At 43.4% G+C, this 19,880-nt stretch overlaps 2 protein-coding genes across 8 annotated transcripts in view; one reads left to right on the top strand and one right to left on the bottom strand.

The window, feature by feature from the left end:
* Tatdn1 (TatD DNase domain containing 1) overlaps window positions 1-4,241 on the top strand; it is a 33,336-nt gene extending 29,095 nt beyond the window's left edge. For all 7 annotated transcript variants that reach the window (XM_057791568.1, XM_057791573.1, XM_057791569.1 and 4 more), the window contains 2 exons: window positions 440-566; window positions 4,143-4,241. In XM_057791568.1, the coding sequence (XP_057647551.1) occupies window positions 440-566; window positions 4,143-4,239 (224 nt within the window). In that variant the 3' untranslated portion in view covers window positions 4,240-4,241. The remainder of the gene's footprint in view (window positions 1-439; window positions 567-4,142) is intronic.
* On the bottom strand, window positions 1,681-17,889 carry Rnf139 (ring finger protein 139). The gene is made up of 2 exons (XM_057791567.1): window positions 17,337-17,889; window positions 1,681-6,909 (listed from the first exon to the last, which is right to left on the bottom strand). The coding sequence occupies exons 1-2, from the start codon at window positions 17,515-17,517 to the stop codon at window positions 5,087-5,089; spliced, it is 2,004 nt and encodes a 667-aa protein (XP_057647550.1). The 5' UTR covers window positions 17,518-17,889; the 3' UTR covers window positions 1,681-5,086.
* Window positions 17,890-19,880: the final 1,991 nt, after the last annotated feature.

Raw genomic sequence — 19,880 nt, 5'->3', positions numbered from 1 at the left:
GAAGTACAATGCCTGTATGATGTGCAAGCCATTTGAAAAGAAATAACGGGCGCTAGCTCAGTGGCAGACTATTTGCTGGCATTCCTGATACTGGGGGACAAGCAGGGTTCACAGCCACGCTTCCATATGCAGTAGAAGCAACACAGAGCAGTCTCACAATGCTGACACATTTCAGTGATATTTCTTGTTCTTTTTCTTCCCCCAAAGCATGTCACACACTAGCCACATTAGTAAGGAAATAAAATAAAAATCAGTCTTTTTTCCAAGGTGCAGCTTGGAACTTTATATTGCACTTTTCTTGGAACTGTTTTCTGGTGCATTAATTTTGCCATTTTGGAAGTTAGATAGTGCCTTGTAATTTTAGGTTATATACCAGTGTTCATGAAAAAGATTTAGAAAAGTAAATCCCTTAATTTCTTTCCCCTTCCCCCAACTCTAGATGCGCCTTGGTGTGGAGTTAAAAGTACACATGCTGGATCAAAATACATAAAAACTTCATTTCCTACCAAAAAGAAATGGGAAAACGGGTGCTGTTTAAAAGACAGGAACGAGCCCTGCCACATAATGTAAGTTGTTTTCTTGAATGGTCTTCACAGATGTCAGAGATGACCAATGACTGTCACATAGTGAATTCCAGTCAGGTTCAGGTTAGTTCCAACAAGTGAGTTCTGCATTGTGGTTAGTGATAAGCTGTCCACTGGCACTTGACCCAAAGTCAAGTTTAAGTTCAGGTCTAAGACCATTTGAATGGTGGTTTGGAAATAGTGCACCTGGATTGCTGTGTCATCTCCTAAGTTCACCTGCATTGCTGTGTCATCTCCTAAGTTCACCTGCATTGCTGTGTCTTCTCCTAGGTTCACCTGCATTGCTGTGTCATCTCCTAGGTTTACATCTTTTCCATCCAAATGAGTTTACTGCCTCAGTGGCTTTGGTCATCTCTTACTTTGTCGGAAAAGAGAAAAGACCTTAAAGTGTGCCATAGAGTCAGCCCAGTGTACCTGCCCTGCTACTGTTTATCACCTGTTGGGTGACCTTTAGTTAATGGTTATCTAAATATTAAATATGGACAAGAGCAACAACTCCGGGGAGGTACCAGTTCTCAAAGCCTCACATGGAATGACATGACAGGATGCCCTTTCCTCAACCTTCCCTGAAAAACAGAAGGCAGAATTCCAGAATAGGGTATGTATAGAGAGCTGTGAAGAATCTCCTGGCAAACAGGAAAAGTTGGTCATATCATTTTATGGACACCTATCCAGAGTAAGTCTAGACTTTATTGGTCTAGTGTTGTTTGCCACTGTAGGCTTAGCACATTTATAAAGATTAGTTATCAGATTGTTTCTGGTAGACAGTAATGTCTTGAAAATATGCCTAATTACATTACAAATAAGTAATATGTAATAATACACAATAAGCCAGATCTATAATTCAGCAGGCAGAAAAACCAATTAAAGTGTCCTTCTACACTGCATATGGGTCTTTTGTCTTTAACACAACTAGTTTTGGCAGAGTTTTGAACTGATGCTTAAAACCTCTCACGTGAGGGATCTTTGTACTCTGCTTGTAAAATACCACTTTCAGGCATTTTTGTTTGTTTTTTGCTGGAGGTGGTGGAGGAATTTGCAGATTCATTTAGAAGACATTATTTCTCAAAATTCTTCAACAATCTAAGGAGACACTAGAGATCACAGGACAATAAAGAAGCTGTTATTTCACTACGGCCATTGGCAAATACACACACTACTTGGAGGATATAGTGCCAACGTATGTTTTCTGTACTTAATGCCTTGTAAAATCATAGCTGTTGGCCGTAGCTGTAAACTTGCAAGGCAAATTTCACGGAGTTTTTAATGCAGACTTAAGAACTGAAAGCAGTGCATCAGCCTGTCCTGCAGTTAGCTAAGTGGCAGAGCTCAGGGAAATCAGCATTTGCAAGCCGAAAATGTCAACATTTCAGATGGCTGTGCCTCTGCTACTTAGAATCTGTTAACTTCCACTCCACTGAGTTTTCCATTTAACTGCTTATATACAGGTCTTCTTTTCCTTTAGGCTATAAATTTCTTGAAACCTATTTTGGTGCTCCTGCTGTGTTAGGAAATGGGCAAGTTACTGAGGCTACCTTGAAGAACCAATAGTTCTTATGATCACACACACCTGAATGAGTAGGGTCAATGTGGCAGTTTTGGAGAGGGGCCTCTGCTCCCTGGAGCAAACAGGCAGATGCAGTAAGCTGCCTGAGAGGACCCTGGAGCTCACAATGTCTGCCCTAAGAGGTTCTAGGAGCATGTTTTACTAATGGGGAATTTAGCTGTTTACTAAGCAGGCCTGCAGTCAGGTCGGATAGACAAATGTTGAACAAAGGCAGGCTGCAGAAGAGCCTGGCAGTGTCAGGGAGACAATGTACTTAGTGTGGCAGAAAATAGGGTGAGGTGAGTGGAAGAAGAGAAATCTGGGACAGCAAAGTGAGACCAGATCCTTGGGGTTTTTGTCTGGCAGCAGTGTAGATTTCATCATGACCCAAAGAGACTAAAACAGGAGAATGGTGATTTTTTACTTGAGTCAGGGTCTCAGGTAGCCCAGGTGGCTTAGAAGTTGCTCTACAGCAGTGGGTGACCTTGAATCCTTAATCCCCCTACTTCGGTCTCCCACCTACTGGGGTTAGTCCTGAATCACCATGTGTACATCCATTTTGTTGTTGTTGTTCAAGAGTTAATTGTCATTGTGGGGAATACTGAAAGGTGATGGGTTGATACTGCAAGACTCCAATGCCTGTGCCTCGTGTAAGGGTGTCCCAGTAGGGGCTGGAAAGATGGCTCCGAGATTAAGCGCACTTGAGAGAACTGAGATGTTCCCAGCACCACATATTAGGAGCTCACAACTACCTGTAACTCCAGCTCCAGGGAAATCTGATTCCTGTGGTCCGTGCACTCATGTATGTACACACACACACCCACACACAACCACTGCCACACACACTTAGGATTGAAAAATAATTTAAAATCTCACAGTAAAGCTATATTTAAAAAATAACTGCAGCTTTATGTCTCTGAAGCTACAGAGAAATACACTGGATACAAGGACTGGCTTCCTAAACAGAATGCTTTCCTAAGCATGGCGACTGTAGCACATGACTGAATAGCAGGGTGACTCTGCTGCGTAGTCTCAGCAGAGCAGCTGTGCTCTGGGCCCTCTCTGTCAGCAGCAGCACCCTTACCAATGTATCTGCGCACATAAACGACCTCAAGCTCACTGCGGAAAACTGCATTTTGACTGCTTCACTGTCACAGAGTTCCTTGTCAGTGTCGGTGTCTGTGTCAAGCAAGGCTTCTGTGTCATACTGAGAACAGGTTTTAAAATTCCAGCTAATCTTAAATCCCTATCCTACTTATTTTGGGTGTCCAATTAGGGTACTCATAAAGGGAACAAAAAGCTCATGACAAGGAATATTTAAATGTTTAATTTGGACTACAACTTTTTAATCCGTGATTAAAAACTACTTACAGATAATATTGCTTGGAAACCACCACTGTTGATCATCATTTTCTGCAAAGACACAGAGAGAGGCCTCTAGTCTCTTCTCTCTGCTCTGAGCACAAGACCAGAGCCCTCCCACACCTTCTGTGCCTGCCGTCATGTGTTTACTGTGCACACAGCCATCCCTTGCTGTCTGTCAAAGACTAGTTCAGTAAGCAGTGCCTTTCAAGTTTTTGGCCCTGCTCTCCTCAACACCATCAATGTGTGTGTGTGTGTGTGTGTGTATAATATAAATAAAATGAAACCCAAAGTAGAAAGGGACTTAACCTGTATTATGTGCAACATACATTCCATTTTTAAGATGCTCATTATCCAGTAACAAATGTGCTGACCTACAGTCTTAAAGGACTCACCCCCCCTGCACCTTAGCTCTGCGCTTGCATGACCCTGGTTTCTAGTTTTCTTTATATGTATGTTAGCTCCAGAACTTTGACTGCCAGCAACTGGTAATGTTTTCCTCTGATATTACTGACAACTTTAATAACTCTTAAACTTCCTTAGGAAGGGTACAAGACCTTCTCTTACACAGGAGAAGGTGATTATACATAATCACCTTTAATTTAAAACAATACATTCTTAGAAAGTTGATTCTTTGTGTTTTGTTTTAGCCAAATATTGGAGATAATGGCAGCAGTAAGAGAAGAAGATCCACTGGAATTAGCCAACACGCTATATAACAACACCATTAAAGTATTTTTTTCCTGACACTTATTTGTACGTGCTTTCTTTTTATGATGTGGAATTTCATGGTAAAACTGTAAGTGTCACTAAGGCGATCTCTCCAAAGCGGTAACACTGTACGTTATACCCTAACTCTGACCCACAGAGTCAGAGCAGCACTGCCTAGGCTGTTGATGTCCTGGTTGACCACGGTAACCTTTTTATTGTGTAATTTCACCAAAAGTCTGAAAGGACAGTGATGTTTTTACCTAAAACTTGCACCGCACATCCTGGTTTATATCAAAGCTTAGTTGATAACAAGCCTATTTCTCAATTTTCAGTCCCTGACTCATGACTTTTGAACCCAGCTCTATTACAGCTCGGATTTCAAGTTTCTCAGTTGCTTCTTGCAGGTTACTGTTCCTTCATTTAAAAAAGAAAAATTAGTAGCCTCTCTAATCCAAATTATTTTATCTCATCTTTAATTTTATACTAAAGTTCCTTTATTTTGCATATTCATTTTCCCCTTATTTTAAAGAAAACCTAGGGTCCAGCATTAGATACGTTCTAACTTCACGGAGGACTCTTTGGCACAGCTGACGCACTGTATCATCTCTATTAAGAAGTTATTTGTTCAGATTTTGTCATAGAAACGTGAAAACATTTTATTCTATGTACAATAATGTACACAAATTTAAATAGGTCACCAAAGAGACCAGAAGTAATTAAAGAGGTATATTTACAGTAGCACATCACAGTAAACGGAAAATCATTCACAGTTTCAACAGCGATACTGTTTTTGTGCTTGGTTACACACTGACGTGAAGCATAGTACTCCATTTTGGATGAACTGAATTTTAAACAAATACCTCAATGATTAGTAAATGCTACTTTAATCAGTGTCATCATTAAATTCTGCTGCTGCCGCTGCGCCTGTACGCTGAGTCCCTCCATTCCTTTCTCTCTGAACATCATCGTCACAGTCTGTACTGTCATCCTCGTTTAATTCCCGGTCAGATCCAGCAGCATCTTCTCTTAAAGCTTCCTCTGGATTCTGATTTTCGTTGGGTGCAATAAATCCATTGTTGTTAGATATATTTGAATTGTCCTTGATATCATCTTCGATGTACACTTTTTGATGGCACATTGGACAAGTATCTTGAATGTACAGCCATTTTCGAAGGCACAGTGCATGGAAGTAATGATTACATGGTGTGATACGAGCGGATGTTGTAAACTCATGATAGCAGATTGCACATACATCATCGATTTCTTGCAAGTGGCTCCCTTTTATTTCAGGAAGTGAATTGATTTTCTTAACAGCAGTTCTACGATTCATGAATGTCTTCCAACCATTTTTTACTTGTAAGTAGATGTTAAAATATGCGTGTAGGCACATCATACAAGCCCGAATTTTACTTCCTGACTCAAACATCATGGTATAGGCCCCATTCCCAAACATTACCACTCCAAATATAAATTCGATAATATTGCCTGTTGAGCGAACAAAGTAGACATAATCATCAAGCTTTTCCCAGAGGACGTTATAGTAGCCATCAATCATGAACAGCGTATAAACGGTGAGAGAGACTATCACTTTCAAGCAGAGCTCCACACAGAAGGCTGTGACCGCAAACAGCCATGTGTTTAGTGCATAGTGATGCCAGAGGACATAACTGAGTAAAACAGGAAGAATAAACAGGCAAGCAGAGACAAACAGCACAGGAAAGTGTCTATGGAATGATGATACGTGGGAGGCACTGAGAGACATTAATACGGGGTCTGTCATTCCATGGATGAAATGCAGGACTGCAGTTAATAAAAGGCACATGTTTCTACTCAAGCGAATAAGTCTCTCTTCAGGTCTCAGCCCACTTAAACCAGTCTGAAGAGCCAAAATGAAAAACAGAACAGGTGCTACGAAGCCAAGCCGCCTGTCGTCTTCTTCAGTTGATCCAATAAAGGCCAAGATTCCAAGGCCCAAATAATGGGCTATTGAAGAAATTACAGCACTCATGCCTAGTACAGTTAGTGTAGAATCGCACCCACTAATTATTAGATTGCAAATGAGGTCCCAGAAATCATCCCAAGAAATAAAGAAGGACTCAGTTTCATTTGCCATCCTTAAAATGTACATTAATACTGTAGCCTGAGCTGTAATTCTTGTTAGCCAGAAGACCCGGAGTACATCTGGGAAACGAATCCTCTTCCACGTGTCCTCCATCAACAACTGTAATCCATAAATTCGGTACATATGCCTCACTAACAGGTAAACATACCGTGTGGAATAATAAAACCACTTGAGTTTCACTGCCAAGACAAGCACTGTATTTACTATGAGAATCAAAGAAGAGGTGAAAACTAAAGTCTCTCTGATGTGTAATGGTAGCTCTGTGATTAAGCCGATTACAGGAACCAACATATTCAAAATAATTAACTGTGAATAGATGGGCTGAATCTGGAGTAGAGTGACATATCCAATTCCAAAGGTCAGCTGCAGAACGATGAGCGCCATCCACAGTGATGGCCCTTTCCGGGGAAGCAGCTCGATGCCAAAAGCTGATGTGTTGTAGGCACCATAGAAGTCAATGTGCAAAGCAGCATAGTAATTCACTAACACTGAAGTTGCAGCTAGGAGAAAGGCTGAGCTGTACATGTAAAACTTGAAGAGCGATCGCTGTGACAAGATCAGAACAGTGCTGGACACAATTATACCTAAAGACAAAAAGAGACAACATTACTCAAAGGAAATCGTTTTAAGCATGTTTTCTTACTAGCAATTAAACTTTCTTCCTTTATTATGGTATTTTCATAGTTGTTAAAGACAACTTAAGAGTTCTAAAGGCCAGACCAACTAAAAACATCATTTAAAAAACCTGGCCCTTATTTTCTGGTTTCTAAAGTAATTAATTCTGTTTGTCATGGTATATACCCAGGTACAAGACTACTAAATTATCTTCAAGACAAATATTTAATGATACGCACCTTTTGGTAAGTTTTAAAACTCAAAATGATACTGCCTATATAATTTCATAATTATTAAAAAGTTTAATGTAATACCACAAAAATAAGACGACTAAGAATTAGACTAGAATTTTCCTACTTGGATTCAGAATGCTTTCCTAACGTGTTCTTCAGGCAGTCAGGTGAAGTGTTCCGCTTCAACTCAGTCCCCTCCTTTCCAACTGAACTCAAAAGGCTCTTGCTTCTCAGACATGCGAATTTACTAGGGGTCCAAACTAGGTCCCCAGGACTTTTCTTCACATTTTGGAAATGCTCTTCCAAGTTCCCTTTCCTACAAATTACTGAATCACTTCATATAGCAAAATACACTCAGTAAAATCAAACCACGCTTTAAAAGACAGCTCTAAGCGTGACTCCCATTATTCCATGTGTAACTACTACAAATGGTCAGATGCTCCTCATCAAGTGCCATCATTGTGCTCTGCCTAAGGAGATTAATTTTTAAGTGGAAGCACCATAGCTACATTACTGGACTAGTTTAAAGTATGGGAATGAAATAAAACTGCTCACCTAATTCTCCTAAACTCTAACTGCAAACCTCGCCTGCTTTTCCAGAACTTAATTTCAATAACAGTACTATTGATGCTCTGGGCTCCATACCCTCAAACTTTGCTTCCCAACACACACTACTGTGCCGACTGCTCCTTCCTCTGCCATGATTACATCTGTAGTTTAGAATACATCTACATTTCATCCTGACTTTTCAAATCCTACCTACCCTAGAGATCTTGACAGTTACTGTTCACTCAGCATACCCACAGAACCTTTGACATACCTAGTGTATCTACTACCTGATACTGAAATTTGTAATTATCCATGTAGGTATCGCCCTATTACACAGTTATTGGAGCCCACAATGCTTTATTGGGGCAATGTTTCAGTATCATAGGCATTATGCTCTTAAAGATGATCACAAAATAGAGCCTGACTGAAAACTGAAACCTAGGGAAGGGGACAGACAAAGCTAAGAAGCCATGAACACTCAGCAGCTTTCCCTCAGTGTGCCATCAAGAACGCTGCATTTCACGGCCTATGCGTATAAAAAAGGGCTGCGGTGATGGTTAGTTCCTTTAAGGGATTATCCTGTGCCTAAGTGTCTTTCCTTTGTGAAAAGAAAACACACACACACATTCACACACCTGAAAATATGTAAACCTGAGTAAGATCTGCCTGCTCCCCCAGAAGATGGGACTGTATGGAGCATCAGCAACTTTCCCCTAGAACGGAAGCAACACGACTTCAGCCTGCAAGAAGCCATCTGCTGCCTTTGTCTACATGGAAAATCCCAAGCCTAACTGATTCTCTAAGTTGAGTCAAAATCAAAATAACCTAAGTTCTATTTTATGCCACTTAAAGAGAGAAAGTAAAACAGGTTCTAAAATACTTGGTGTCAACTTGCTATTCATAGTAGTATATCAGCCCCCACCCTAACTCTTCATGACCTTAGCTGAACTTTTATAGTCCTTTTTTTAAACCTAACAACAACTTCTCTGAATCTTATTTATACACACAAATAGAGGAATGGCTTGGCTATCAGGAATTTCTGTACAAAGCAAGTGCCATTGGTACATGTGTCTAACAAACTGGGAAGTGGTAGAGAGGACAAGAACTGTGGTGCCATTATGACCTCCAAGTCTGCATATGGCCTAACAAGTAATCTGATTCCTCCCTTCCCCACTATATACTCAAGGCTGGCCTCAAATCTGCACCTGCATCAGCCTCCTAGAGGCTGGGATTGGAGGCACATGCCACCATCCCTAGGCTTGCTACTACTCTTCCCTGAGGAAAATGGCGCCTTCAGTGTGTAACTAACAAGCACTCCCTAAGTAGCACACACTTGTTATAATTCCTCCCCAAAGTCTACAGACAGATTTTTTTTTTGATATGGGGAGAACCGACACTCACTTTACAGAAAAAATACCAACTCCCCAAATACTAAGTCTCCAAAGTAAATGTTTCTCTTGGTGATCTTTGGGGAGCACAGTTAAGGTTTCTTTATACTGCAGTTTCAGACATGAGGTCCCTTCTTAGGGTTCATTTACAATGGCTAAGGAAGCCCGGGGGGAGTCTTCATTAGGGCTCATAAGGGACCCACTTTCTTTTAAAACACCACCTGGAGATGCAGAAAGAGAATCAATTATATCACAACTTGGGAATTTCAGTCCTAGACTCTAGTAATTAGAATGTTTATAAAGTTCTCAAGGTAGAAAAATCCAATTAGGTGCTTTGAATTAATATTTGAACTGAATTCACCAAAGAGTTCAGGGCTTTTTCAATTAGATTTCCAAAACCAAGAAATAAAAACAGGAGAGGAGGGGAAACTGCATGCATTTCACACAGCACAGCATGGCTCTTTGTGTGTTTCTGAGACAGGGACTTGCTATGTATGTAGTCCAAACTTGCCTTCAACTTGTGCCCTCCCACCCCAGTCTCTAAAGTGCTGAGACTAAGGGTGTGCCTTGCCAAAGGACGAACCTTTTACAGTGAATTCATTCTGAACCGCTCTGCAAACTCCTGGCTACAACTGAGCCGGAAATAAATTAGTATCTACCCCTCTCCACGCCTGGGTGCCTTGAAAGCAGACTAGAGAGTGTGAAATACAGCAAGGCAGCGCAGTAGCAAATGCACTTCTCCCTTCAAACGGGGTCCTCAATAACCAAGTCCAGGAAGAAAGCATGTGTGATGTCAATCTATTAGCATACTTGGCAAGTAAAGTATACCACAGACAACATTTTTCTAAACTTGGCATTGTGGCACCTAACTTTAATCCAAGCCCTGAGGAATTGTGGCAGAAGGCCCACGCTGAGCTGCATGAGACCCTACCTTAAAAAAATTCTATCAAACTTACTTTCATTTTACGTAAGACAAGAATGGTATCATAGGTTGTTCTATTCATAAAATTACATTTTTAACATATATGAGCTTATTAACATATGGAACATGGATTTTAAAAAGCCAAAACCTAAATAGGTGGTGGTTTTGGTTTTGGGAGACAGAGTCTCTCTACAGAGTCTTGGCTGTCCTTGAACTCACAGAGATCTGCCTGCCTCTGCTTCTAGAGTGCTGGGAACAAAGGTGTGCTCCCCAATACCCTTCTCTGAAGAGGTGTTCACCCACCTATACTATGAAATATCTATCTGGTCCTCGCCCAGATTCCAAACTTTCAACTTCTAAAACCTGTGGAATCCACATGATTAATACTGTCTTGTATAGGAATGCAGTGAATGCCAGTTTGGAGCTTCTGGATATTTTCAAGATGGAGACTGACTGTTACAGAAGGTTTTGGTCCCATTCCTACCTGACGTGGGATTCCCCTCTGTATGCTGTGAATACCACTGGTTAATAAAGCAGCTGTTTTGGGCCTGGGATAGGGCAGCGTAGAGCTAGGCAGGGAAAAATAAACTGAATGCTGGGAGAAAAAAGGCAGAGTCAGAGAGAAGCCATATAGCCCCGCCTGAGACAGATGCTGGAACTTTACCCGGTAAGCCTCAGCTTTGTGATGATATACAGATTACTAGAAATGGGTTAATTTGAGATATGAGTTAGCCAGAAATACGTTTAAGCTATTGGCCAAACAGTACTGCAAATAATATGGTTTCTGAGTGATTATTTCAGGGCTGAGCAGCGGGGAGCTAACAAGCGGCCTTCTTACACCACCTACACCTACTTCTGAAGCTGGAGAGGGACAGAGCTGAGTACCTAAGTCACAGGCTGATGATTTAACCAACATGCCTACACAATGAAGCAACAAAAACCCCAGCAAGACTGAATTCTGAGGGCTCCAGATAGCTCAACTTGAAGTTCCTGAGGCTGGAAACCTGTCGGGGCACAGGCTCTCTACAGTCCCCTCCCCTTCCTTTCCCTCCCTTCCCCTCCCCTCCTCCCCTCCTGTGCTCTAAACATCTACCTCTTCCACCTGTGTCCTTCGTAACAGATGACAAATATAGGCATTTCTCACACTCTGTCTGCCTTAATCCTAGCAGTTAAGGGAACATAAAGAGTGAGCCAGGGGACCCTGGATGATAGATAGCACATGTTAGGAGCACAGGCCACACAACCTAAGTGAGGGGCAGACCTTTCATCCTAGAAAATCAGTTATCAGCACTGAACTAAACTGCAGGACAAGCTGTGGTACTCATGAAGAATTCACCACAAAACTGGCTGTTGGTGGGGAAAAATCTACATGCATTCTGTTGACCAGAGGGGAAGCACTCTGGACTAGATGTGGAAAGTAAGAAAAATGCCCTTTTGTTCCTGTCATCACACTGTCTTACTGGCACCGCAGAGGCAGGACAAGTTTAGTTTCTCACACACCGTGACAAGTCTAAACATGTGCTCATACAGACATACGGTGGGCAGTGCCTTTTGAGGGTTAGATGTTTAATACTGAACCTACCAATATTTTATATTCCTGAGGATATTCCCTCTAAGTTCTACATTCAATCTTAGTTTATTTAGAACTGGCTTCACGAATATGAGGTAGGTGTCCAGCAACTGCCACCCCTTTGTTTTTTGAGACAGGGTTCTCTGTACAGTCCTGGCTGTCCTGGAGCTCACTCTGTAGACCAGGCGGCCTCAAACACAAGAGATCCACCTGCCTCTGCCTCCCAAGTGCTGGGATTAAAGCTGTGCACCACCACCACCTGGCCCCATATTATTTTTAATTGACACATATTAATACTTATGATAAGGGTTCCTATGAACAATGAACCCATTTGTAATCAGGGTAAGTATCCCCTCAAATAATAACTTATACTTAAATTGGTTTCTCACTACTGATTAAATCTTCCATTTTAATTGACTATTCAGGGGTTTTCTGTGACTGCCACTTTATCTTTGTCCGTTTATTAGTTTGGACAAGTGTCCTCTCAAAGAGCTAGGCTGAAGACAGTCCCTGGCAGTCGGTGAGAGTGGAGACTGCATCACAAGAGCTCTAATTCCAACAATGAACTAATCCAAGGATGAATTCATAGCTGAAGGGAGTGGGTGGGGCCTATGGAAGCAGCAGGTCCCTTACAGGGGCGGGGTGGGGGTAGGGGATCTTGAAAGGGATGCTTCTAAAGGTATAACTCATCTTGGCTCCTTCCTGTCTCTCTGTGCTTTCTGTCTGCCACCAGATAAGCAACTCTCTCCGCCTTGGCCTTCATATGCTCTGTTTCACCACAGGTCCCAAGTCAATTGAAGCATCCAGGAACTGAACCCTCTGAACCTGGGAGTCAAAATAGCTCTTTCCTCCTATGAGTCCATCTTCTTCAGTGTTAACAAAAGGACTAACACAATATGGTGCCAGCAGCTTTTCCTATTTGTGTGCAATTAAAAATATTCTGAACATAAATATATTTGTTGGTCATAAGTAATGCTCAGGTTTACATCCAATCCTTTATATTTTAGATGCTGCTTTATTATAAAAGGTTTTTAATTTTAAAATTTCAATTTAGAATCTTTTAATTTTTACAAATTGACTATTCATACAGATAAGAGAAAAAGTACCAGTAATTTTTCCATATTAAGTAAATCATCACTAAATACTTCATAGTTACTTCCATGAACCTCAATTCAATTCTACCTCCAAAACCCATCAATTTCTATTATACTGGTGTCCATTTCCGAACAACTTTATATCCTGGTCTATTTGTTCATTTCTCAACCAGGATTAGATTCCTCCTTCCTTGGGGGCATTTGGCAGAATCTAGGGACAGATCTGGCTGTGCTAACCGAGGTCAGGTAGAAGACAAAGAATGCTAAGATTGTACACTGTAGAGGATAAGGACCCATCCCCATATTTACTCTGTCCAAAATGTCAACAGAGCTACTGCTGAGATGTCTCAGTCTAGTCTTCTGCCAGTCACAATCACTTTTGCTTCATTTTGCTTTCTTACATCACAGGTTTTTCTACTAAACCAATGATCTCTTTCTTTTACACTGAACAGATTCCCGACTAATACACATTTAGAGTAAGTCTGAAGTTTGCCGTTTTGTTTCTTGCTGTAATGAATGTCCTTGCTCATAGTATAGTAAGCTCAAATCTCTAAGTCTGGAGAACTGGAGCTGCGAGTCCAAAGGTATACGGTAAATGTCACCCGAAGGATAGAGACATGGCTCAGGTGGCAAGAATACCTGCTACCTCGCACGCTTGACAGCCTGGGTTCAATCCCTGGCATCTTGCAAAGCCAGCAATGGTGTGGGGCATGCTTGTGATCTCATCAGTGGAGGAAGAAAACCAAAAGCTCAAGGTCATCTTCACTTTGCAGCCAGCCTAGGCTACAGGAGACCCTGCCTTAATCAGTCAATATCAACTGGTAAAGTCAAATGGTTTACACAGAGGCTTATCAAATTATATCAACTTACCCATTTCAAATAGGTAAACATGTCTGCCAAATACTTTTAAATCATACTTTGAATTCTTTACCCATCTAACAGATAAACTGTATTTCTATTGTTATAAGTAAAGCTAGGAACTATTTATTTATAATTTATGTATGAGTGCTCTGTATGTAAACCTACAGGCCAGAAGAGGACATCAGATCCTTTTATAGATGATTGTGAGCCACCAGGTGGGTGTGGGAATTGAACTCAGGACCTCTGGAAGAGCAGCCAGTGTGCTTAACCTCTGAGCCATTTCTCTAGCCTCTAGAAACTATTTCTTTACTGGCCACTTGAAATTTATTTAAAGTTCCCACTTTACTATGGAAGCATATTTAAAAAAAAAAAAAAACTTACCATACATGATATCCTCTGTCATTTTAAAAGATTTTCAATACAAAAGTTTTTCATTTTTAAACACTCAAACTTATTGTCCCTTGTAATTTCTGACTTTTCTTTTATGTTTAGAAAATCCTTTGCCACTTCAGTGAGTTACCACCACATGAGTAATACCATTAAAACAAGCTCCCATGCTTGCATCTTCTCTAGTGTATTTAAATTTGCTAATTCAGCATCATGTTGCTGTGGAATGAGTTTCATTTAACATTCTAGTACTTCCTAAGAAACATTGTACTTAATGTTAAGGTTTTCTTTGTATCTCTAAAATGAAAGGTTTTGCTTTCTGAGCTTTTGAAATCTCAAATTGGTTTGATACCAAATGCAAGTGCAGTTGCTGAACCAGAGGGTGTGACCGTGCGGACACCGACACACACAGCTAGGAACATTTGAAAAGGGTGTGTTGGGCACTAGTCTCCACTCGGACCTTGCACACACATACACATCACTACTTTATTTAAGGTCATTTATTTTCAAACATAAAAACTCACTTTTTCATTTCTATTTTATTTATTTTAGTTTTTCGAGACAGGGTTTCTCTGTGTAGCCCTTGGCTGTCGTGAGACTCACTCTGTTGAACAAGCTGGCCTCGAACTCACAGAGATCCACCTGCCTCTGCCTCTGCTCCTGAGTGCTGGGATTAAAGATGTGTGCCATCACCACCAGCACATTTTTTTATTCTTACAAACAAAATATTAGCACAACTATTCTGCTACAATTTAGGGAATAGTTAGATGACAAATTCTGAAGTCAATTTTTAATTGCTCATAAAATCTGACTCAATATTCTGGAATAAAAATTTTCAAATAAATATTTGGTGATTTCAAAAGGATGAAGTATGTATAACAAAGTACAGTCTTTTTTTTCTTTTTTCAAAGTACAGTCTTAATAGAAGCATTAATTTTTGAAAAATTATCATACAAACAGCTAACACATGAACAGCCAAACGATTTTTTTTTTTTTTTTTGGGTTTCGAGACAGGGTTTCTCTGTGGTTTTGGAGTCTGTCCTGGAACTAGCTCTTGTAGACCAGGCTGGTCTCGAATTCACAGAGATCCGCCTGCCTCTGCCTCCCAAGTGCTGGGATTAAAGGCATGCGCCACCACCGCCCAGCCCAAACAATGTTTTAAAGGGTTAATTATCCTAATTCATTTACTGTCCTAAACTCCATGATAAAGCTACTGTGAACAGAAGTTCCCAAAAAGAAGCTGCACCTTCAAAACAAGCCTTCTGCAAGTCTGAGTGATGGGAGCTTCACTGACTGTGGAGAGTTGGAATGCTGCAGGTCTAGAGCCTAATTACAGTTTATCTTAGGCTATCTTTAGCCCTTATAGTCACTCCTTGTCCAAGTCAGAGTGAGACCTAGCTAGCACCCAGTGACTAACAGATAAAAACTGTCTGGAATATCAACTTACAACCTTCATTCGCTACAATCATATCCTGGCTCTATAGCAGACAGAGTCATCTCAGCTTTGCTTGGCCCAATACTTACTGTTTCCACTAATTTTTTAAAGTGATTTATGACACTTTGTTTTGTTAAAAACTTCAGCAAACTGTTACCACGCTGGAAGACGGAATTTGGGGTAACCTCAATCAGTGTTCCCGGGCCACAGCAACTCATATTTGGTTCCAGAATCGGCTGTCTCCTATCCCATTTGAGGTGAGAGCTGTGTTGTGTTGACAAAATATCATTGTCCATCTTTACAAAGGTGACGATAATGAGACCAAAGCACAAAGCAGTTAAATGGATGACCAGCGGTTCTTATTTAAATGCCCAAATACAAAGCTTCCGTGAAGATAAAAAGTAGGTGTGCAGATTGGGCAAGGGGAACAGCTGCTTGCTCAACGTCCTCACTATACACGACTTCACCAAGGAAGCTGCCTTTCCTTGGATCTACCTAGTGTTGGGTACTCAACAGGGCACTGCATTAAATCACCAGGTCCCCAAAGAGTTCCCAGAACCTGCAGTTATTACACCACGAAGACCTTCAAGGCGGCGGCTATCCTGTCTCTGAAATGAATATGCAGACTCCTCTCACCAACAGCACTAATTTCACAAACCACAGAGGATGGTGCCAGTAACTTTCACAGAGGAAGCAGACTGCTCACAGTCCTGTGCTCACACAACACCACTTCCATCTCTCCCTTTCCAATGATCAGATGAAGACTAACTGGCAGCACCCTGTTCTAGGCTCTACTTCAACACACCGAGGGAGAAAGCGCCACCCGATGTCAGAGGACTTTCTGAGGCTCTGGCAAGCGCTTACCAGCTGGGCACCAAATCTCAAACACCTAACTTCTCCAACCTCATTTCTTCACTTGTAGTGAGGACAATACTATCTTTGAGGGGTAACTGACAGATTAGGTTAACGCCTGGGAAAATGCTCCGCAAAAGTGAGCTGGCATACAAACGTAAATACTGTTACTAAGAACAAAATTCTCTCTTTTCTGCCACCCCTTTTCTATGGGAAGAGACAACAGATGCTTATACTCCGGACAGTCTTGGGGAGGACCTCACTCCAGTTCCCCTCCCCAACACTTCAAAAGCAAGAACCCACGGGAAACTAACCTTAACAGTCACCTCACCAACAAACTGTCACAACTGTAATTAGAAAAATCCCTGTATAAATGATGTTTCTCACTCTGGTAAAACCGTGCGGAAATAGAAAGTGAAATACAAAATGTTCTCAGTACTTAAGCCATATGAAGACTGATTTTCCTAAGTCTCTTGCAAATGTCTCATCACCCTGGGGACAAGTCAAAGTCACATTCAACACCCTATTATTTACTCATAGAAAGATTTTAGGGCTCCCTATAAGTATAACCTTCCTTGCGGTGACTTTTGGAAATGGTTTCAAGGTCTGACATTCAACCCCGTCTCCTGGCTTGTCTGTCCATTCACCTCAAACATTTCGCGAGCCTGTGGACTCCAGGGCACTGAAGTGACAACAGACTCTACCTCGCGAAAAGGGCAAGTGGGCTCAAGCTTTGGCTCAAATCCAAGGACACACACGGGGAGACCGGGACCGGGACAGTTGTTTTTTCAGGGCTGTCGCATAGGACGCGCTATGCCAGCCGTCAGTCATTCCCCAGGAGAAACAGCAGGCAGAGAGCCGCATGCTCACACAGCCCTGCTTTCTCCTCACCTCCTCCAAGTGCCAATGGAACACTGACGCGCCACAACCACTCCGCTGTCAACGCTGGCACGAGCGTCTCGGGTCCCCGCACCCCGCCAAGAGGCCCTTCTGGGCAATCGAACCGTGTGGTTCCCCGAGCCGCGTACCACAAGGTGCCCTGCCGCCCCCGTCCGACCCGGGCAGGGCACGCCCTGGCCCCGCGGGCTATCCCCGCTGTCTTTACCAAGGAGCCGGAGAAAGATCTGGAGCCCGATGCACAACCGGCTTTGGCTGGAATCGTAGTAGGAGTTGAAGATGGCGTCGATGATGTAGAGGCAGGGCACCCGGAGCGCCACTTCGAGCGCCGCCCAGACCTGCTGCTGGGCCATCCGCACCTGCTGCTGCGGGGGCCCCACCGCCGCCATGAGCCGCTGCCACACCGGGGCTGGGCGGGCCGGGCAGGGCGGCGCGGGGGAGGCCCGGGGCCGCGGCCGGGGCGGGCGCAGAGGAGAGTGGCTCCGCCCCCGCCCGCCTCCTGTCCTGGGTCCCGGCCCGTCCCGCCGCCGGCTCGATCGCTCGCTCGCGTCCCTCGATGGAGCTGGGGGATGGGGGGGGGGGCGGCGGCAGCAGCGGCTCCCGGGAGGCCTCGGGGCGTCGGTGTTTCCGGCCGGCTAGGGTCTGGCTCCTCCTCCCTTCAGAGCCTCCCCCGCCAGCGGAGCCACCATCTTGACCCCGCCTGCCTCGGCCGTTGCTGCCGTTGCTGGGGCCCCCGAGGCTGCGCCCGCGGTCACTCGAGAACGCGGAACCCGGCCTGCGTCACAATCGGGCGCGCCGCGCAGCGTCAGCACGCGCGGCACGGCGCGGCCAGCCTCGTGCGTTGCCATGGTGCCCGCCGGCTTCGGCGGACCGCGCCGCCGGGTGGCGCTCGCGTTGCCGGGGCTGTCGCTCGGCGTGGGCGTGGACCTAGCGAGGGCTCCTGTGCAGGACCGGTAGTTATTAGATGTTTATGGAGAAGCCCAGGAACTCGCTTCCCACGGCTTGGGAGATGAAAAGGCGCACGACGACGCCCTGCCTACCTGCCTCTCCCCGCCAGGGGCCCGGGGCTGAGGATGGCAGGGGAAATACCTGCGCGAGCTCAGGGCCGTCCCAGCCAGACTTGGCACGCGCCCTTGGGGTGGAAGGCGCTGCCAAGAAAAACACCACTCCCCTGTGTTTACACATCTCCCTGCCTGTCCATGTGGACAGAACTGAGGGCAGTCGTGAGCACATTTTATTAGCGGCTTAGGAGCCTAAAACTTAAGAGCAAGGGCCTCGGCCTCTCTAGGTTCTTCGATTTACCCTCGTCCTTGGGGTAAGCGCTTCTGCTTAATCCTTAATCAGAACAGATGAGACTTTTTTTTTTTTCTGGCACTTTCTTGTTTGATCAGTGGAGTTGGTATGGCCTGGCTGTCGTCACTCTGTTCCTTCTCCAGCAAGTGAAGATCAGAGACTCTGTTCCTTCTCCAGCAAGATCAGAGACTGAGCGGTAGACTTAGCTGTTTTTGTTTAAGGTACGTAAACAGCAAACAAGGGGCGTGGTTGGCTTCCGCTCCCAGCGCGAAGTGGCAAAGTGCGTTCTTCTGGTTTAGAGCAGGGCTTCCTCCCTCCCTCCCTCCCGTCCCGCCTCGCTCTGGGAGGAGGTCTGTACGTAAAATTATCAGACTTTAACAGAACCCCTTTGGGTGAATGTATTTGGAGTGGAAAGACTGCGCCAGTGTCCTTATTGCAGTCTTGTGTTCTTGTTTTCGTTTTATCACCCTCCCCAGTCCCATCTATGTATTCCTTACTGTATACGAGGCACTGTGGCCACGGTTTTACTTTTTACCGAAGCCTCTACATCAGCTATTATGATGGGTATTACTCTCCCTGTTTTATAGAGGATGAAAATTTTGAGGATTACATTGAATGAATTGGAAGATCACAAAGGTACTAAGAGGTGGGCTGTATACGGACCAGACTAGTAAAAATCAGAAAAGAATTTGAACCCAATGCTACCTAAAGCTCAAAACTTTGGTTTGTTTCTCCTTTTCACCCTCAGCCAGTTCTGCAACCTAATCATATCTATATTGTCTTTACAGTGTTTTGCCCCAATCTCCTTCCTGATGCCACTGTCACCATCTCAACTCGAGACCCCCTTGTTTCCCTAGCTTGCTGTGATACCCTCATATGGTTGCCACCGTTTCAGAACAGGTCTCTTTACCAACGCTGGGTGCATAACTGGGGAATAACCTTGTGGCTGTGACAGCTTTCCCAAAGGAAAGCACACTTAGAGAATGACACAACCTTACATATGGAGCTTCAGGGATTAAATTAGCTGCACCGCCCTCTCCCAGTCTGCTTTTAAGTGTAATTAAAGTCAAAAGAGTGAAGCTATTATGGAGAAAAGGATCCAGAAACACTAAAGTAAAAATATGGTAGGAGAGAAAGGTAGAATTATATTGTGGTCATATAAAAATAGAGAATAAAGTATAACCTTGAAGTACAAACTCTAATACACACCTAGTTAGCTGGCTAAGAACAGTGGTGCCTGTGTCCACGCTGACACAAACAATATACATAGAATCCCTGTGTTCAAAGATAACACTCTGCCATTAATGATTCAGAAGCCTTTTTATCTGTCATTAGTGATTAAAATGCTTTTTAATAGCTTGCTTTTTCTTTTCTTTTTTTTTCTTTTTTTTTTTTTTTTGGTCAAAGTCTCATTGTGTAGCTCCAGCTAGTCTGGAACTAGCTGTGCAGACCAGGCTGG

The sequence above is a fragment of the Chionomys nivalis genome, chromosome 17 (genome assembly GCF_950005125.1).
Source record: "Chionomys nivalis chromosome 17, mChiNiv1.1, whole genome shotgun sequence".
In the NCBI taxonomy this organism is placed as follows: domain Eukaryota; kingdom Metazoa; phylum Chordata; class Mammalia; order Rodentia; family Cricetidae; genus Chionomys; species Chionomys nivalis.
This window is presented reverse-complemented; position numbering and strand designations above follow the sequence as displayed.